General features: G+C 37.4%; 1 protein-coding gene across 1 annotated transcript in view; it reads left to right on the top strand.

The window, feature by feature from the left end:
• Positions 1 to 21,604, top strand: part of pns (pinstripe) — a 508,843-nt gene that overhangs the window by 388,250 nt on the left and 98,989 nt on the right. Inside the window, exons 21-22 of the mRNA XM_067136728.2 lie at positions 1,270 to 1,452; positions 10,143 to 10,368. Coding sequence (XP_066992829.2) covers positions 1,270 to 1,452; positions 10,143 to 10,368 — 409 coding nt within the window. The remainder of the gene's footprint in view (positions 1 to 1,269; positions 1,453 to 10,142; positions 10,369 to 21,604) is intronic.

Here is a 21,604-nt window from a genome sequence, read left to right on the forward strand (position 1 = left end):
GAATTAAATTTAATAGTGTGTTTTTTTAACAGGTATGTTATAGTGTCATACAAGTTATACTTAGTGTTAGACTGAAAAGCTTTGAAATTACATTAAGTACATTAAGGGACTGTCACTGACAGCTGATGACAGAAGCTCTAAGCTAGAAGAGCATTCTGTATTTTTTCTGCCACTCAAACAAGATAGCCACTCACCATCATTAAAGTTGAGAGTCTGATGTTAATGGATGATTCTGAAAAGAATGAAACAAACAAATTTCTGCTGTAAAATCGGATTAACTATCAACGATCCCATAAGCGTAGCTCAGATAATGTTAGATGTTGTTAGCTGAGTTACATTTGAAAAATTAATATTTGTTCAATTCAGAAAACGCCGTTAGTAACCTACCTTCAAAAGGCTAGTCTAGTCTTGAGGAATTTGAACTTGAGTTGTCTCATGAACTACTCGCAGTGTCCTGATGGAATCCAGTTCTTTGAAAGTCTGTCTTTCAGCATTCGAAAAATCAGGTGGATTTATCATTCTTGTTTTCAACATTTTGTTTCCATAGCATAGAGGAAAGATCTAAAGTCCATCATGTTGTTGAAACTTCCTTTTCCCTGCAAGTGGCTGAACAAGAGTTTTCTATCATCACTAGATAAATTCATACTTAATACGTAATGAAATCCCACTGACAACAAGTACCAAATACATTTTATTTTGGACTGTGTTGTGATAACGAGTGCTTCATAAGTTTCCATGCTGATTTACTTCTTCTTGCTCTTATTGTGCTGAATTTTTTCAACAAATGGCAAAAACGTATTCGTCAGCTAATTGATTCTTTCATCGTCTGCCTCAGAAAAGAAACGTTTGTCTTTGTTCCTAGATTCATACAGTTGCTTTATATTGCATATATGTCATGCCATTTTCTAATTATCTCAAGAAACTCTCAAAAAACTTCTGTAGACTTTCTTGATCTTTCACCACCTCAGGAGCAACAGTAGGCAAACTCTTCAGCGCACCTGTGACAGATATAGAAAATATATATTTGGCCCTTTGTACATTCATTTTTTTTTTCAAGTCAGTCAAAAACAGGGTTTTCCTTGTTAGGTCTCTAACTAGTCTCACGACATGACCCTTCTGTGCTTGGTATAATTGTTTGTGATGTGAACTGGAAATTAATTTGCCTTCATACTTTTCTTGGAGGCAATGAATACATTCTGTGTGAAGTCATCTTTTGTTGTACTTTTTCTTTATTCGTGTTGTTCTTAATATTTCTGTTCATGTTTTCAGGTGATGCTGTGAACAATATTGTAAAATTTTACTACAGGCGGAAGCATGAGAAGGACCGTAGTACTCTCACTTTGCTGTTGTGTGGTGAAATGGGATTGGTCTATTGCTTAGAACAGGTATTCCTCTGTGGGTTCAAGTCGTCAAGACTCTTCGGAAAGAATCTCTATCTCTGGGATTATTTTGGTAAGTGGTAACTACTATATTTGAAAACAAAATGGAAATGATTTTTAGTTCTGGTGATTTCTCATGCACTTCCTATATGGAAAATATTACGTATGAAGGCTGTTTCTTTATTAATGGCCAGTGTCCATATGTTAACAGAGAAATATTGGGAGAAAGGCAAAGATTTGTTAATGGTTTTCATGTTGAGGAGGTGCTTGAGGTGGGTCAAGTTCAGATTCTGTATGACCACTGTACCAGCTTGTGCAATTCGGTGACAGTCATTCATCCCAGTTCCAGAACAGAAGTAGAGTCCATTAGGGCAGTGTACTTGATCCCCAATATTGTTTATCACCATCATGGATGACATAATGAATATCATCAAGAAAACCTCTGGTTAACTTATTGCAATGGATTTTGTCTATGAGAATTTGAGGAACAGGTACAGTTGAGACTCAGTGAATGGAAGGTTGGTTCCAGGAATTCAGTCTCAAGATAAGTGAAGCCAAACCAGTAGCAATGTCAATAAGCAGAAAGAGATGACCAGTGAATATCATGCTAGGAAACAATCCATTGGAAAAAAGTGGAAAACTTTGCCTACCTTGGCAGGTAGTTTCCTAGGACACACTAGCCACAAAGCAGGTGGTAAATATAGTGCAGAAGAGCTCTCATATTTACCAGCTAGTAAGAACACGCATTTGAAACTCCAAAGCACCAAGAAAAGAAAAACTGGTGATGTTCAATCAATACTTCATACCAGTCTTAATCTGTGGTATTGAAACATGCACTCTCACCAAGAAGGTCTCTCGAGGTTACAGGTATCTGAGATAAAGTTCCTGAGGTCCACAATTCAAAAAAACATGATAAAGCTGGGATCCAGGCATTACTGTTGGATTAGGTCTGCATATCCAGATTGAGGTGATTTGGGCAGGTAATGAGGATGGAATCAACAAGGACAGCTTATTTTAATGTGAAGAGGCGTGGAGCAGGGAAATAGATGGTAGGAAGACAAGAACCAACCCGCAAGATGCACATCGTAAAGATGGACCTTGCAGCTAGGGGAAGGACGCTAGAGGTTGTCATGAAGAACAGAACATATTTCAGTAAGACGGAGTGGAAGAGGCTCACCAACAGTCCCAGGGAAACTGGATTATTATGATGATGATGATGATGCTGATGATGATTATAAGAGAATACTGAACCTCAAAGATTACATTTCATTTTAGCAGATCTACATACAAAAAGAAAATTATGTTACTCCTATAACAGCAGACATTGCAGTGTCTTTCTACAAGGATGTAGAAGTAGACAGGAGTGAAATACTAGCACTCTGTTATCTATATAATTAAGTCAGAAGTATGAGGTGACGAAGTATCTGTGATAAGGAATGCATGGTTGCTCCCACTCCCTGGTTAGCAAAATGAAATGAAATGAGGACAAGTTCAGCTCGACAGATGCAGGTCTTTTGATTTGACTTCCGTAGGCGACCTGCGTGTCATGATGATGAAATGATGATGAAGACGACACATACACCCAGTCCCCGTGCCTGCGGAATTAACCGATGATGGTTAAAATTCCCGACCCTGCTGGGAATCGAACCCGGGACCCCTGTGACCAAAGGCCAGCATGCTAAACATTTAGCCATGGAGCCGGACCTTGGTTAGCACTGGCGATCTGATGGACCGAAGCTTTACATACCTATACCCTCGGTCCCCTCACCTATCTGATATATACAGCAGCAAGCCGCACGTACTGAGTTGAGGGGAGAGGGACGTACCACCAAGGCTGCAATGTTGGTCTCCAATGCCTTGCACTCAGAATTACGAGTGATATTCTTTCTCGTTGCTTTCAAGTTTTGTAAATGGAATAATGTGTCAGATGCTTACATTATAATGTACTTTAATATTTCCATTGTCTCATTTGATGTTTGGGCTTCACCAATTGCCTTGGTAGCCCACAGTATACGCCACTGGTGTGCACATAGGGTTATAGGTTGTTATAGGATTTGTCTTAATTTCAGTCATTATTATAACATTGAATATAAATCTGTATGCATCGGAAACAAAATTCCATATATAATATGATTAAAATAGTTTAAATTTTAAAAATCTCTCTCTACCCCCTTACTTAGTTCATACTTCGGCACCAAACGCACTAGTGCTATAGAAGCCAAGATAAGTTTCATTCCTCCTCTCTGTCCTTTCCCGTATGAAGGTTTCATATGCTGCTGTGGTTGGAAGTTGAAATTCCAATCTTATTTTCTCAATTAAAAATGGCTTCTTTGCAAGCTTGTATGTTAGATTAGAAATACCTAGTGCTCATTTTAGGAATGTAGCCTTTACTGCTTCCCTTCTTTGTAGGTTGATCTTTGTAATATGATGCCAGATTAAAAGTATGTTCTAGGTTAGAATAGGCCTGACTTCGTTGTTAAAGAGCTTTATCACTGGGTGTAGGGAGAACAACAGTCTGATATGACAGATATCACTTATAGCACAAATTACAGTGACCGCTCTTTCTCTGACATGCTGGTTAAAATTTACTCCACTGGTTTGTAATTCAATTCCTAGATATGTGAAATGTCTCGCTCTTTGTAGTACCTAACCTTTGTAAAATATTCTGTCGCCCCGTTTTGTCCTGCCTCCTTTTGGGAAAGTCATATGAACGGTTTTATTTTCATTCAGTTGTAGTTTGTTCATATCTGCTCATACTGCCATATTGTCCGTGCACTTTTGTAGGTCATCAAGATTAGATGGCCAGGCCGAGTGGCTCAGACAGTTGAGGCGCCGACTTTTGACCCCAACTTAGCAGGTTCGATCCTGGCTCAGTCTGGTGATATTTGAAGGTGCTCAAATACGACATCCTCATGTCAGTAGATTTACTGGCACGTAAAAGAACTCCTGTGGGACTAAATTCCAGCACCTTGGCGTCTCCGAAAACCATAAAAGTAATTAGGGGGAGGTAAAGCAAATAACATTATAAGATTAGATGAACCTAAGGCCATGTTGTCTGCATAAATTAATAGAGAAGATTGTCCTTTAAGTACTGTTACTACGTTGCCTTTCGCCAAGTTGAACAACACTGGCCTGGCTGGATTACCTTGCAGGATGCTGATCATCTGTTTAATGGGAGAAGATGACTGGAGGATATCTTCGATAGTAATTTCATTATGGTCTAGGATATTAGCTAGGATACTGAGTAGGTTCCTTTCTTCTCCAAGCAAATGAGAGAGGGTATTTATAAATGTCTGTCCAGTAGGTCAAAGGCTTTTGCAGAGTCAATAAAGATGACATGGTAATTCCATTTTTGATTTTGTAGGGCGTAACCGATAACTGCCATTAGATTTTCAATGGCATGAAGAGTTGATCTTTCCTTGTGGAAACCAAATTGCTGGTCAGAAATTACACAAGATTTTGTTTGGTTAATCTTTCTGTAAGAATTTTGTTAAGGACCTTGAATAACTTGAATAATTCCTCTGTAGGAATCTGGTGAATTTTTATTTCCATTTCCTTTATTTTAGATGATCTCTAACTTGTTGGAATTGTGCTCATTTCCATACATTTGTTGAAAAGGGGTATCCATATCCCTGCCATGTAAGATAATACTTGTTGCAGATGTTCATTATAAATGCCATCTGGGTCTGCAGCTTTGTGTCCTTTATGTTGACTAACTGTGGTTATCACTTCTACTTCTGTGATTTGTGGGAATTCTTTTGTTTTTCGTTTGGATGGAATCCAAAGCAGATTCTTTTCTTCCAAAAATGAGTTTAAAGTGCTCTTCCCATGTTTGCATCACCAAAGAGTGAGAGAATTTTGATGTCCTAGGTTTCAGTGCTTCGATGTGATTGACGGTTGCTTTTTCTACAAGTCTTCTGTCTGTTTCCTTTATCCACACTGAACTGTTTTCTTTTAGCAAGCTTTTATAACTGTGTGTTAAGATGCTGTATGTTTGCAAATTTTCCTTTGATTTGGCGGCCCTGGCTTTGTGGATATGTTCCAGAACCTGCCTCCGTTTCCAGTAGCATTCACTATCAAACCAAGGCTGTGATCGGCATTTCTTCATAGTTGCTATAACTTGTGCTTCCTTTATGATATTTTCCATTTTAATAGTTGCTGTATCTATGTTCCTTTTGGCAATTTGCTCCTTGATGTGTCCTACTTTTGTTGTTGCTTGCTTGATAAAGTCATTGTTGAGAGAATGCTTTACTATCAAATTCTCATGAATTCTCTTTTGTGAATAGTTGGTTTTATATGCTGTCTTGGTGACTGCTGGTAGGTGTTTCTTAGAGGGGCCACATCCTAGTTTTAGAGGGTCTTGATTCCTATGGTTTTTACATGAGTGTTGATGAAGATTAGATAAATTGCACAAGCATTGTTATAATATTTGTATGTCATTTGTTGTCTGTTGTTGAGTAGAATGAGACCCTCCTGTTCTAAAAAGTCTATAACCAGCTGGCTTTTGGTGTTTGATATGACTATCCAACAGTCAAAGTCGCCTGCTAGGATAGCAGCCTTTTGATGTGCGATTTTGCATTGCCTCAGAAGGACTTTCGATAATGTCGGAGGCTGTCCTTTCTCCTTGAAAATATGCGCTAATGATTAATAAGTCTTTTATTTCTATTACTTGTAGATTTCTGGTAGTGTGGATTGTTTGATGAGGAGTCGGTCAGGGTTTTATCAGAAAGGATACACCACCGCTTGGATATGGAGGATAAATCATATCATATATTAACATAGTGGGTTATTGTGCCTTGTTAATCTCTCCCCACCTAATCCTTAACCACTATTGTGTTGCTGTCCAAGTCCTGTTGGTTTTCATCCATCTTTGTCACTGAAGTCACTGATCAGGTCTTGCTTATACATGTTACAAGTTCATAGTATACTATGTGCATAATTCCTACAGTACCCCCCATAGCACAACAGCCCCAAAGGACCATCGCCTACCAAGCAACCACTGCTCAGCCCGAAGGCTTGCAGATTACAAGGTGCCATGTGGTCAGCACGACGAATCCTCACGGCCATCATTCTTGGTTTTCTCACTGTCAGATAGCTCCTCAGTTGTAATCTCATAGGCCGAGTGGACCTCGAACCAGCCCTCAGATCCAGGTAAAATTCTCTGGCCTGGTTGGGAATCAAACCTGGCACGCTACTCCTACACCGCGGGGCCGGCAATTCCTGTAGTAGATTCTGTAATAAATTCTATACTGGTAGTGAATTCTGTACTGTGAGATAGGAAATGCTTTGAAGTCATGTCCTCCTGCCGATTTCTATATACTATAGATTTCAGAGTTCTCCATTAATTCACTTCCTTCGTCCAGGGACAAGATGAATGAAAATGGATTGCACTTGCCATAAATCACATGGTTTCATCCAGTGACTACAATCCAGCTGAATGATGCAGTAGCCGTTGTGCTAGTGTTCTGCGCAGGGTCGTTCAGTATAGCATAGTAGCTCCAGACTTGGTGTGTTCAGCATTGATCTTTATCCTTATGAAGGTTCCAAAGGAAAACAATATGGTGTGATGAGGCTGCCAGAGAGGGATGTGTGTGGTTTTTTGTCACAACAGAATATGTTCTGCTGCATGACTCAACATACGAAGGGCATACATACTATATTGTTTTACACTTTATTTTGTCTACCCAAATGAAGTACATTGCACATCTGTTGTTACGTCCACCTTCTCAACATAATCTCCTTGTAACTGTATGCACTTTTGCCATTGATGTGTCAGTCTCTCCAGACCTTCCTGAAACCATTCTTTTGCAGTGCTGTGTACCCATGCCTTGACAGATGTCAATGAGGATGATGCCCTTTGTGTCCCAACTGATGGCACTGTTCAACATTTCTTTGGCAGTGGACTGCCCCTATGCTTCCATTGCATCAATTGTTGTTTCGTTTGTGGCTCATGGTAATGGAGGCATGTCTCATCACCAGTTACAAGCCTAGCCATGAAGTCGGCTGGATCTCGATCATGGTGTTGCAAAAGTTCTCTGTACACGTCCACACGCTTCTCCTCAGTTGTAATCACGTAGGCCGAATGGACCTCGAACCAGCCCTCAGATCCAAGTAAAATTTCCGGCCTGGTTGGGAATCGAACCTGGCATGCTACTCCTACACCGCGGGGCTGGCAATTCCTGTAGTAGATTCTATACTGGTGGTGAATTATGTACTGTGAGATAGGAAATGCTTTGAAGTCATGTCCTCCTGCCGATTTCTTTATATTATAGATACTATAGATTTTCGTCTGCAGACAAGAGTCTAGGCACCCACGTGGACGACACCTTCCCCAGCTGTAAGTGGCTGTGCAGGATCCGCTGCAGGGTGTTTTAGCTCATTCCTGTGGCTGCCTCCATTTCCGTAAATGTGATGCGTTTATTTCCTTGGATGGCCTGTTCCATCTGGGCAATGTTGGCTGGTGTTGACACTGTCATTTTTCTTCCAGAACTGGTTCCCTTGTCCACTGATGAACACCCTGTTTTCCAACCTTCCATCCAGTTGTAAACTGTTTTCCATGACGGCACATGTTCTCCACAGACTGCCACCAAGCGCCAATGAATTTCTGCAGTGGTTACGCGTCCTTTCCTTAGGAACGAAGTCATATAGCGCTGTCCCTGACAGTTGCTTTCCATGTTGTCTGCTCCTATGCTGACAGTGTTGTTATGAAATGGCTATGACGAGTGCATTCGTTGGCCCCTGTGTGTGTGCTGCTACCAAACGGTGGAATAAGACACTAGTTACATGTCACCGCCTTCAAAAGTGAAATGTGAACCATACTCAGACATACAAAAAATAAAGTGTAAAATAATATAGTACGCCCCTCGTATAATGAACGTTGCATATCATTGGGAACTTTAAGATGATGATGCAAACCAATGTATGCTTTCATAGCCAGTTCTCTCTCTAGTGTGTTTTCAGGTTATTAGGCTGTGTCAAGCTTTTAATGCTTACTGACATTTGCCAGCAGGTGCATGTGACACCTTTAGAGTCAGTGATCCAGTCGCTGTGAATGATTGGTTGGTAGCATTAAGTTTATATTCTTAGGGAGAAAATTGTAGATGGGATGAGAAATGTTATGTTGTTCAAAACTTTCTAGTCTGCAGTATTGTCTTGTAATTTAGTTTCATTTTTCTCTCCTCTTACTGTAAATTTGTTCGTTTGCTTGTTTGTTGTTGTGTAATATAATTCTTCATTTCTCATATTAATAAAGGAAATTAAAAAATCTTGTATGCATTTTTATGTATAAATCTGCCTATGTAATGCTTAACTTGCTGTCCGCTAACAGTTTTCTGTACGTAAGTGAAAAGAAACTCTAAAGTGTACGAATACCCTTCACAAACAGGAAGCTATATGCTCAGTGATTGGTCATTATACATCTTCCTATTACTGTACCTCTCTGTCTTCCACATATATCTTTTTGTTTTTCTTGTTTTAAAGCACCTGTACACTTTTATCTCTCATCTCTTTCCTTGTCCTACTCATCCTATATCAAGAACAAAGATGTCCAGCCAGGGAATGCAGCTAGCATTACAGGCACATTTACAGTTGTGACATTTGCTCTCTAGTGGGTCTATTGGATGAAATATTCTATGTTTGATTTATTGAACCTTGATTTATATGTTTTAATTATTTTTAACAATATTATAAAAATCACATATATTTTGAATAAGTTGTGAGAGTAAATACATATTTTATAAAGAAGGATGTCTCAGAACAAAACTATGACTGCCATTTTTAATAAGATGCCAGGTGTCAAACAATTAGTGTAACAGTTTATTAAAAAAGCAAACTCTCAGCCTGAAATAAAATGATATCTTGCCTTAAATCAAAATATATTAGTTATCACACTCCCTCCTTACTAATTTGCAATAAGAATGAAGCTGTCTCAATAATGGTCATCAAGTTAGTTTGTTAAGTGGTATAGTTGTGTCATTGTAAGCTTACATTTGGGAGATGGTGTATTTAAACCCCAACATAGACAGCCATGACAATTTTCCATTGTTTTCCGTTTCCACACTAAGCAAATGCCAAGGCTATACTTTAATTAAGACAACAGCCACTATCTTTCCAGTTGTAGCCCTACCTATTGTCACTGAAAACCCATCTGTGTTAATGCATCATTAAACACACAACAAATTATGGCCTCGACTGCTTTCTTCCCAATCTTAATCTTTTCCCGTCCTTGCATCACCGAAAACGTTTGATGTGTTAGTGCAACATTAAACCACTAGCAACAGAAAAAGAAGATAACACAGTCATGTCAATTATTATAGTTGAAGCTAGGAAGTAAAGTAGGGTTTGTTAAAAACTGAGAAGAGATAAAACAATATGAACTATGATTGATAGGGATTGAACCAATCTGTGAAGACAATGGTACTTAAAGATGTATTTGCCTTTTAGTATGCACATATTTGTCCTTTCTATTGCTCCTTTTATCAATACTGACCTATCTTTTGTTTATTCTTTGATAGTCCTATTCTTTTTCCTATTTTTTTTTCTTAACAGATAGTCACAGCCTGTTTTCAGGTTATCATAACATGAATTGTCAACTCATGGTAAGTCATAACCTAGTTCATGTAAAATATGTGCTACAACCAAGATGGCATATCACTTTTTATTTGTGCTTGACTGAGGTTTATCCCATTGAAAATATTTGCCTTGTACTGATTACTCTGTGTATAGTGCCATTTTGCATTTGTATTTTTGTTTTTTCTGATCCAGTTCGTGTGAAAGAACAGTTTGAAGCCATCCTAGTTGAGGATCCCTGTCAAAAAGATAATCTGTCCGTGAATGTTGGCAGTCCAAGTCGTCGTTCAGCAGAACGAAGGCTGGTCAGAGAGAGAGATATTTTGCAATGTTACTGCCACTTAGTCAATCTAATCTGCAGCTCCAGCCACTCTCTTGGAAAGGATGGGAAGTTTCAGTTGTTTGTTTGCCTCTGTGCCAGGTGAGATCTATTTAAAATAAGCTCCTTGAAAATCAACATTTTAAAATATTTCAAAATATTGGCCCAGAAATGACCCAACAAATAAAAATGAGATTTTGGTGCCAGTAGATATTCCAAAACCTGGGGCACGTGGAGATATCTTTCTTATTTCTAGTGTAGCCATATGAAGGGTTCTGCAGAGATGTTTAGATTAAATCTGTGATTTTGAAAGTTCTCATAGTTATGATATGCCAAAGCTCAGCGTGACCATATAACCCATTTCCGCAGGGATAGTCTCATTATTTTATGTTTTCCCATTGGTTTTCCAAACTTTTTTTTTTTTTTTTTTTTTACAAATAAAACATTATTTTACTATATTTTGATAGCACATGGCAGTGCAAATTTTAATGACCTAGTATGTATGTATGTATGTATGTATGTATGTATGTATGTATGTATGTATGTATGTATGTATGTATTTATGTATGTATGTATGTATGTATGTATGTATGTATGTAAATACAAAATATCTTGATTAATTTTTGAGTTATGATTTACTTCATCATACCAATTTCTAATTTAATAAAGTTTCTGACTTCTTCTTCTACCGCTTCTCCCACACTTATGGGGTTGCAGATGCGAAATGTGGATTTGGCCTTGTTTTATGGCTGGATGCCCTTCCTGATGCCAACCATTTATGGAAGGATGTAATCACTATTGCACTTTTTTTGTGGTGTTTGGTAGTGTATTTACTGTTGTCTGAACATGAAGAGGAGAGTGTTGGGACAAACACAAACACCCAGTCCCCAAGCCGGAAGAATTAATCTGTCACGTTTAAAATCCCCGATCCGGCCAGAAATTGAACCCAGGACCCTCTGAACTGAAGGCCTCAATGCTGATCATTCAGCCAAGGAGTCGGACAATTAAGTTTCTGACTATTGGAAGAAATAGTATTTATTCTGAAGGTGGGTGTACCCTCTTAGATGATTAATTTAATGTTCAATGGTTCGCACCTCCCTACACATGGTTCTGCCAAACATTTGAATAACGGAAAAATTTCCTGAACATTAGACCACAGCTGTAAAATTAATCGTGGCATATTACTGGAAACAAAACAAGCCTCTTGCAGTAATCTTTCTGGTCTTAGAAAAGGCATATATGACTGTATCTGTAGACCTTCAACATTGCAAATCTTAAGAAATTTTGGACACCACCCAAAATTAATCAAATTTTTAGAACTCACCTTAACCAACACAAAATCTAAGTTCAAGTTTATAGGGGAATTTTCTGAGCCATTCCTTATAAAAGGGAGATTGCCTGTCACTGCTATTGTTCAACTGTGCCTTGGAATATAAATGAGAGAATGTACTGTATATTCCAGGACGAAGGAGGAAGAATCAATTCTAAAAGAACTCCATGCTACTTATTGCATAAATACTTTCTTTGAAGAGGTTACATCATATCCAACAAGCTCAGTAAACTCGTAGGTAAAAGAAAGAGAGAAAAATGGCAGAAGACTATCTCTGAGATTAATATGTCATAGTAGCTGGAAAGTACGGACAACAATTCACTGACTATATGGCATTAAATAACGCAATGTAGGCCACTGTAATGTTGGTCCAGATCAAGTGGTTCATCAACTAATCATGAATGGGAAGCATGATTAATCCATGTGGAAAAGGCTCCCGCATCTCACCCAGCCAGTAGTGCTCACCCTTCTTGTCTGGATATTCTGCTTACCCATGAGGAAGTGCGAAAGCTCGTTGTAGGAAACTCTGCAGGTTTAGGTGGTATTAGGAATGAACAGATTAAGAAATTTGGTGCAAAGACCTTGGAATGATAAACTAATTTCTTTCATTTTTATATCCATTCTGAGATGACCCCCCAGAACTGGCTTAAGGAGAAAGTTAAGCTGTGAGAGGATAAAGAAGTATTGGGCTAATGGAAAACTGAAGAACCCTTTATATAAAATTGACTAAATATTTCCGTTTCTTTTTATTAGTATTATCACTCTTATTGCCATACTAATTTGTAACCTAGTCTTAGCGTATCTGTCCCTACTATTTAGTTTTTGTAGAATTACTATGTCTTACTTTTACTTTCATGTTTCTATTTTCAAATTTTATTATTGAAAGTGGTTAAGCCTGAGAGAAGGCCATGAGTCTTAACTTTGCCACAAATGTAAGTCAAGAATGAATGAATGAATGAATGAATAAATGAATAAATGAATGAATAAATAAAATAAATAAATAAATAAATAAATAAATAAACAATACTGATTTTTTTAAATACTCCTTAACTCATTCATTAATTTGTGTGTCCAGTGTATATCTGATCTACTCACCTAGTTTGATAGTTATGAATGTCTTTCATATACTTAATTTCTGTAATTGAAAGAGATTACACCATTTTCAAATTTGTACATGAGTATTGCTTCAGAGTATATCTTAAGTATTCTGGCAGGTAGGATGTTCACTTCTCTGTATATCTCAATGGAGCATTTCAAAAAGTTGTATTTAGAAGGCCCTTTTTCGAAATATTTCAAGATCATCTATTTCTTCTCTATTGCATGATCCCTGTATTACATTCATGTAAACCAGATGCAAGCGAATAAATGTCTAAGGATACAAAATATTAATAATAGTAATAATAGATTTGTCTTTACAAATTAGTTTATTCTAGGCTATTTGTTGTACCATGTTGTAACATTCTACAAAATAAAAACAATAATAAACAAACAAAGAAAAAGATAAACAAAATACAAAAAAGCAAGGACAACTAAAGGCGATACGAACAAATGGACAATAGGATGTGGAAGGTGCTGGACAACCCTGCCAGGAACATGAACTGGTGATACTTGCATTCTTGGACAAAACAATCTGGTTCCTTAAAATACCATTCATCATCTTCTTGTTTTGTTGAGGCACCTTGGACCACATGGTTCCTAACTCTGGTGAGCTTTCTTCTTTGCCCAGTATTCCTTCATCTTTTCTTTCCCGAGTCCACTTCACTCGCACTCCAGATGCATTCTAGCTGTCAGTGACTGGAGAGTGTTGGATGTTCTGATCAGCATTTTAAATTTACCCCTGTTGAATATATCCTTGGGATCAGTTTTTAAAAATTCTAGGTCTTTTCAAATCAGTTTTGTCCATTTAGCATTTGTCCTCTTCCCTCTAGGAAGGGTGCTGATGATTCTTGAGGTCAGTGTCTTGTTGTTCATTCTGACTATGTGAGCGTAGATGATGAGTCTCTTTCTCATGGCTGATGTTATGCTCTCTAAACATTGGTAAAGCTCGTTATGCCTGATACTGTATTCACCTCCCTCTTTAATAGGACCCATGATTTTTCTCAGTACCAAAGGTCTTGCTATGGTTTCACGGTGTTGACGTTTGAGGCAAAGGGAAAGGGATTTAGACTTGTGAACATTCTTACAGAGATGGAAAGCTCTCTCCAGTTTGGTACATCTGGTTTTCATGACTAGATCCTCACTAACGTTTGAGGTTATCCATTCTTCGAGGTATTTTTAGGAGTTAGTCTTCTTTATTACTGTATCCCCATGTGGGATTGAGTTGGGTGCATCTCTGATGTTGGTGATGAACTTCCTTTCGTTGATGGCAATCCTCAACCCTACTTTTGCTGTTATTTGACTGAGGGAGGAGAGATGGTATGTAGCTTCCTCCATACTTGATGCTAGGGGTTGTGAGGTCATCTGCAAAGACCAGGCAATTGATAATTTGTCCTTCTTGAAACCAATTCTCAATCCTGAGTTGTCTGATAGAATTTTGTCCATTCATGAATGACTTTCTCTAGCATGCAGTTGAAGAGAATAGGGGATAAGCCATCCCCCTGCCTAACACCTGTTCTGATATTAAAGCTTTTTGATAGTTCCCCTCTGAATTTTATCTTTGACTTGGTGTTTGTCAAAGTAACCTTTACGAGGTTCACAGTCTTATTATCTGGTCTCAATTCAGCAAGGGTCTGAAATATTCTCTATCTATGGAATCATAAACTGTCTGGAATTCAACAAAAATTGCCATAAAGGGTAAAGAGGTTATATTCTTGTAAGTGAGAATAGTTTTGAGGTTCAGGATCTGTTCTGCACATGATCTTGGTTTCCTGAATCTGGCTTGATACTCTCCATTGCAGGAATCCAATTGAGTTTACAATCTTGTGAGAAGTATCTGGGAAAAGATCTTGTATGTCACCGAGAGCAGTGAGATTCCTTTGTAGTTGTTTAGATCAGACTTTTCTCCCTTCTTGTGTGGGGGTGGGTGATAGCCATTGTCCAATAACTAGGTATCCAGATGTTAGATATAATCTCATGAATACATTCAATGGAATCTGTGACTGTTATTGGACAATTACGCCTACACATAGGTCTAATAATAATAATAATAATAATAATAATAATAATAATAATAATAATAATAATAATAATAATAATAATAATAATAATAATAATAATAATATTGACATAAAATGTGAATAAAGAAATAGTAAAATGATGCAGTGGCAGTGAATTCACATCAGAGCATGGAAATGTGGCAGATAACTATCAATACTGGTACTCAAAATTAAATCAAATACAAGGGAACACTTACAGGCCTAAAAATGACAACTAAGAGAGGAGAGTGGAAGGTGCTGGAACCCTATGAGGTCCATGGGAAGGTATGACGTTATGGGGGAGAAAAGACAATCAACACCCTCTAGCTCAACTATAAAAATTACAAGAAACAAGATCATGAAGTAGAAAAACTGATACTTATTCACAGATGAAGGGTGTTTCAAAGACTTTACATACTTAAGTAACTTGAAGAAATACTACATTTAACATATAAAGGTGATGCTACATTACAGTGTCTAGTCTAAAACAAAAGTAAGTGATAGAACTGAAATTACGGCAACAGGAACCTAGGGTAAACTCGGACACGTTAAATTTAAAAACTTGAAAGCGACATTAAGCAAGCAAATACCGAAATACCAAAGTAATTAAATTAAATCAAACAAAACCAGAAAACATTGAGAATAACATTGAAATAACACTTTCCAACAAAAACTGGAGTTCCTGAGGGGAGGCCCCAAGCGCACGCGCTTGCTAGGGCGGTCGGATGTAAATGACGCCGAGCACACGCATTATTTTTCCGAAGCCGGCAGAAGATCGGAAATAGCCCGATCACAATTAACCAATAAGTAACAATTTCCACTAGGTTCCCTATCTTTTCGCCAATAGGAAATCTTGTTATTCTAGCAAATGAAATTGCATGACCATAGATAGTCATATTAAGATAGTTAGCAACTTCTCGAGATTTCCTATTGCAACACCTATTTCAACAGCAATAACCGCATATGCGGTATAGGATGTTTCACAACTAAAGCACCTTTACATTTTCATCAGATTACAATTTTGACATACAGAATTACAAAAATTAATTTTCAGACAATTCTTCAAGAAATTCTTCAAGTTAAAGCATCCCAAGTGTCTTTTCCTCATACATTCTTGACATTAATTTAAATGATCAATTACATAAAATTTACATACAAAAAGAAATCACTGTTTGCATCTTGCAATGTTCAGACTGTTCAATATATCTTGCCTATTGCCTAAAAGAAAAATTATTACACACATATTTAAATTAATATTTCTTGCTGTTACATAAAATAATTCGGGTAGAGTCCAGAGCTCCAACCAAAAATGAAATCCTTCAGACACGTTAAATTTAAAAAAACTTTAAAATTATATTTCCCATAGTTCAGTTCTCCGTCTCACCACATATTACAGAATCTTCATCTGCATATTTCCACAATTCTGCGATAATACCATCTGCACCATCTTGGTCTTAAGTTCGGAAATGACTTTTCAGATCTCCTCCTTCGTTGGTAGGAGGGAAATTGGGTTAGGAACACCCTTTATTTTAAAGAGTAGTTTCTCTGTGGGTTTCTCTGAATTGAGAAGGTGTTGAAATATTCTGCTAAAGCACATCTGCAATCTACATTGTTCATATTCATCCTCCCATCTAGTCCCCTGAGGTAGAGTGTAGGGAATGAGTACGTGGTTATTTGGCCCCCGAGGGTTTGGTAGAGGTCTCTTGTGTTCTTCCTTTGAAAGTCTTTTTCCGCCTGATCGATAATATCCATTTTGTTTTGCCTCATAGCGTTTCTGATGATTCTGGCGGTGGAGTTCCCGGTTGTTAAGAGGTTGTGTAGTTAGCATGACTCTTATTACTGTTCCACTTGAGCCATGCTTGCTTTCTCACTTCAATTGCATTGTCACATGCCATGGTCCACCATGGATGGTTGTTTCTTCTGGTTGACAGGATGGTTTTTATAGCTGCATCTAATATTGTCTTCTGCGTTGTTTCTCCTTATTGTCAGCAAAGGTCTTTGTGAATTCATTGTTATCTTTCAGCATGATCGCATAGAATCTTGGATCAACTTTCAACTCTCTTGTGAGAGGAATGAAATTCATTTTGACCATAGACAAGTAGTGGTCAGAATCAATATTTGCACTTCTTAGGACTTTGACATTTAGCACTTCTTTATTATTTCTTCTGCTAATGGCGACGTGGTCAAGTTGGAACTTCCCTAACATGGGGTTCGGACACCTCCATGTCTTTGCTTTTCCGGACAGGCATTTAAAAGCAGTAGACTTAAGGACTAGATTGTTTGTCTTAAGTCTAAAAACTGCATGGTCATCACCCATATCAACAAGGAAAATTGCGAAGATAACTGTTAGAATAAGAAAAAAATTGTGAAGGAACGATCGTTTGAAGAATTAAAGGAGGGAGGAGGACCCACTTTACATTGGATGCCCTAATATCACCAAGTCAGAAGAAAACTAAATGTGAAGGCCTATAAAATCGAAAGCCCATAAAATTGCTCAATAGTAGCATTACATTGACTGTTGTTTGTTGTGATGTTCTTTGTCTCTTTTGTTGCCACTCACTTCTGATAGATGGCATTACTGCTGCATACTACGTGAGTCAAGGGAGTTACCTGCCTGAATATTGGTGAGAAGTAGCATGGCATTCCTTTTGTTCATATATGTTCTGTTGACTACTGGTACCTAACACATCGGTACATACCATATTCATACTCTCACTGTTGCTGCAAATGAGATTTATTTTCTCTATTTATCTTGGCCACCAACATGGACGACCTGATTGCATTTTTCATAACCCTCCAAAATATTTCTGGAAATGTTAATTCTATCTAGACAGTGTGTGTATAGAAGATCTATGTTATAATACTTTATGTATCTTTTATGTCTCATGTATGAGGCCTTATGAGCTATAGTAATGGAGAAATTTGCAAATTTAAAAATTTATTAACAAGACCATCAACGGCAAGCATTGCCGATGGGGATATCCTCTATTACTATCATCATGATAATCAACTACTAAATGATGGTGATGTTGTGGTTTTTTAAATAAGCTCCAAATTTGGTCAGTCATTAGCCACTATTGATAATGAAGATGACTACTGAAATGAGAAGGAAAACATGATCACTCGAAGATAGAGGGAAAGGGAATCAGAAGGGAGGTGGTTTCTCTCATATCACCGAGCTTGAATAAAACAAAATATGTGATGGCCTGGAATGTCATAAGTCTGTAAAACTTATCAATGATAACATTACATTAACTCACTGTTGTTAGTTGAGGCATTCTTCCACTTTACTGTCGTAATTACACAGAGAGTCATCCATCAATGACGGCTAGTTAAACATAAAACTCTTTAACCCACACGTAGGAGCAAAACCTTAAGGAAGAACAACAAGATATCTTACTGGTACATATTACAAGATTTACGTCTATACTCGGACGTGTGAAATTTTGGTTTACTATTAAAATACAAATTAATTTGGATGAAATACAAAATTCTTAAAAGGAACACTTGAACTATAGGAGTGCTCTCAGTCACTTGGGTTCATGGTCCTGCTCTCAGAACCTGCATGATTTCCCTATTGATGCAAATTGCAATCTGGCTTAAAATATCATCATTAAAGAGGTATTTTAAATCACAACAAATTAATGGTTAAAGAAGGTAGATAAATTAGCAAAACGTATTCATTTAAAAGATTATTAAGGGGACTCTGACAACACCATGAACTACCGTCACATATGTGGACACGTACCATGAAGTGGCACCATCTGCGATTGGATCTACTGTGGAATTTAAAATTCTGTTATACTGTAGGCTAGTCCCATTCTACAGGAGACAGGGGAAAAAAAAAAAAGAAGACATGATCTTTATTGTTCCGTTTAGTATGTAAGATGTATGATACAGGAGAAGTGTCATCCGATTTTTGGCAGAATGTTGTTATACCTACTTCCAAGAAAGCTGGTGCTGACAAGTGTGAAAACTACCTCACCATGAGTTTATTATCTCATGTCTGCAAAATTTTAGCATACCAAGAAAGGAGAATTATCTACAATCTGTACAAACAGCAGTCTGCAGTGATAAGAATCAAGGGCTTTGAAAAAGAGGGAGCAATCCAGAAAGGAGTGAGGCAAGGCTGCAGTTTGTCCCCCCTCTCCTTTTCAATGTTTACATAGAACAGGCGATAAAGGAAATCAAAGAGGAATTTGGAAAGAGAATCAAAGTCTAATGAGAGGAAACCTTGAGATTTGCTGCTGATATTATTATTTTATTTGACTCTGTAAAAGATCTGGAGAAATTGCTAGAAATTGCTGAATGGTATGGACAGAGTCTTGGGGAAGGAATACAAGATGAAAATAAATAATTCCAAAACAAAAGTAATGGAGTGCGGTCGAAAAACATCAGGTAATGTAGGAAATATAATATTGGGAAATTAAGTCTTAAAAAAAGTAGATGAGTATTGTTACTTGGGTAGTAAAATAACTACTGATGGTAGAAGTAAGGAGGAGATAAAATGCAGACTAGCATTTTTAAGAAAAAATTGTTCACCTCGAGCATTGGTATAGGCATTAGAAAGATATTTTTGAAGACTTTAGTCTGGAGCTTGGCATTGTATGGAAGTGAAACATGGACGACAACTAGCTCAGAAAGAAAGAGAATAGGAACTTTTGAAATGCAGTGTTACAGAAGAATGCTGAAGGTGAGATGGGTAGGTAGAATCATGAATGAAGAGGTACTGAATAGAATTGGCGAGAGGAGATCGATTTGGCTAAATTTGACCAGAAGAAGAAATAGAATAATAGGACACATCTTAAGACACCCAAGACTTGTACAGCTGGTTGTTGAGGGATGTATAGGTGGTAAGATCGGTAGAGGTAGAGAAAGGTACAAATATAACGAGCAGATTAGAGCAGATGTAGTAGTTAATGTACAAATGAAAGGATTAGCACAGGATGGGGTGTTGTGGAGCACTGCATCAAATCAGTCTATGGACTGATGACAAAAAACAACAATCATATTATCAGCTTTGACTATGAAGTTTTTTGGAATCTTCATAACTCTGGCTACTTGAAGCCAATATATCAATGCTAGTCTGATAACCTGATTGATTACCGTTAATGTATGGTGTGGTTGAAGTAAATGGGTTGTTGTAAGTGTTTCTAGGTTATCTTTTAATTTTGTTAAAATTGAAGTTGAATTAAATGTTAATCCTTGGTTACAAGTTATAACTAAATACCCTTGATCTCTTGTTCAGAAGGGATGCCTTCAATCTTCCAGTGCATTGTTTCAGTTGTGCAATTGGTAAGCTTGCTGTTTACTATTGAAAGTGTATTTGACTTTTTCACTATTAATAGTCCAAATCCTTGCAACACGTTATCAGCCATTGTGATTAGGGTAGTGGCAGCTTCAACATCTTTTCTAACAATTACCAAATAGTCTCAAAGCATAATATAAATTAGTGGATCGGTGTCTGCTGATAATTTAAATCCACAAGATTCCTTAATACTTCTTAAAGAGCGCTTATTTAAAGTGTGGTTAATGCTCATATTGAATAAGAATGGTAAAATAGGGATTCCATGCATTATGCCGCCTGTAATTTCCGAGTTTCTAGTCGGTTTTCCTCTGCTCTGAATTTTTGTCTTGTTATTTCTCAGGAGGTTGAGTAGTCATTGTTTAATCTGAAATGGTAGAGATGAATATTGTATAGTAGCTAACAGACGACCATGACCCACACTATCAAATGCTCAACTAATGTCCAAAAAGACAAGATAGGCCGAGCTCTCATTAAGAGTAGCAGTGTGAAGAATGCCATCGACAACAGTAATATTTAAAAACCTACCCGGTTATAACAAAGCCTCTCTGATTAGAGGCTCTTTGAACTGAAGGTTAATAAAGCATCTAATGACCGAATCGAGGGTTTTGGTTATAACATGCCTTATTACAGAGCTGATAGTAATAGGTCTCCATTATTTTGTTTAAGTCACTTTCCTTACTGCCTTTATGAATTAGAACTGTCCTTTCTTTTCTCAGAACATTGGTTACGTATCCTCTGTCTAATATTCTAGTCGTAATAATAGTAAAGATATTTTCCCCAATGGGTCCATAAAAGCCTTCATCGCTGAGTAGACCGTATCGAGCGTAATCTCTGTGAGTGTTCCAGGTTTGTCTACATCATAGGATTCAAAAGGTATTTTTGCCTCATATATACCGTAGATTTTGAGTTTTGAAAGAAGTGCTGAAATATTCTTGTACTTTGTCATTACTCATATTTAAAATTGCATTCTGATTTTTCCCCTAAGTTTTTTCTCACTGCTTTATGGTGTTGGTAGAAATATTCATATTGACCATGCCGATAGCTGAATTTTTCCTTAAATTATATTTGTTAATTCATCGAGGATCAGAATGGTCTGCTACAATTTTTATACTGGCTGGCTTTGTTCAGTTTACGTCTCTTCCTAACTATAATTACAAGGGACACCTTTGACCTTGAACACTCTGAACCACACACATACATGCTTAGAAATAAATCTTTCATCACAATAACTGTGATCTGAGTCATTTCCATGCAAAACACTGTATTCTACCTCAAGAGATGTCCGAATAAACATCTATTCAAGTCCTTAGAGAGGAACTTGGGTTATGCAAGGAAACATAATACAGCAGAATTCCATTAGTCCGGCATCCAATAGTCCGGAATGCCCGATGGTCCGGCACCATTCCAGAATATTTAATATAACTATCTCTTAATAATGATCTCTCCTGAACAATTTGATGCATTTGTCGAAACCATTGGAAGTGTATTTTTTATTATTTCAAAGTAAATAGTGCAAATGTGTCTGATACAATCCAGTTGTTATGCATTGACTTAAATATCTCTATC

Source organism: Anabrus simplex, chromosome 1 (assembly GCF_040414725.1).
Source record: "Anabrus simplex isolate iqAnaSimp1 chromosome 1, ASM4041472v1, whole genome shotgun sequence".
Lineage (NCBI taxonomy): Eukaryota > Metazoa > Arthropoda > Insecta > Orthoptera > Tettigoniidae > Anabrus > Anabrus simplex.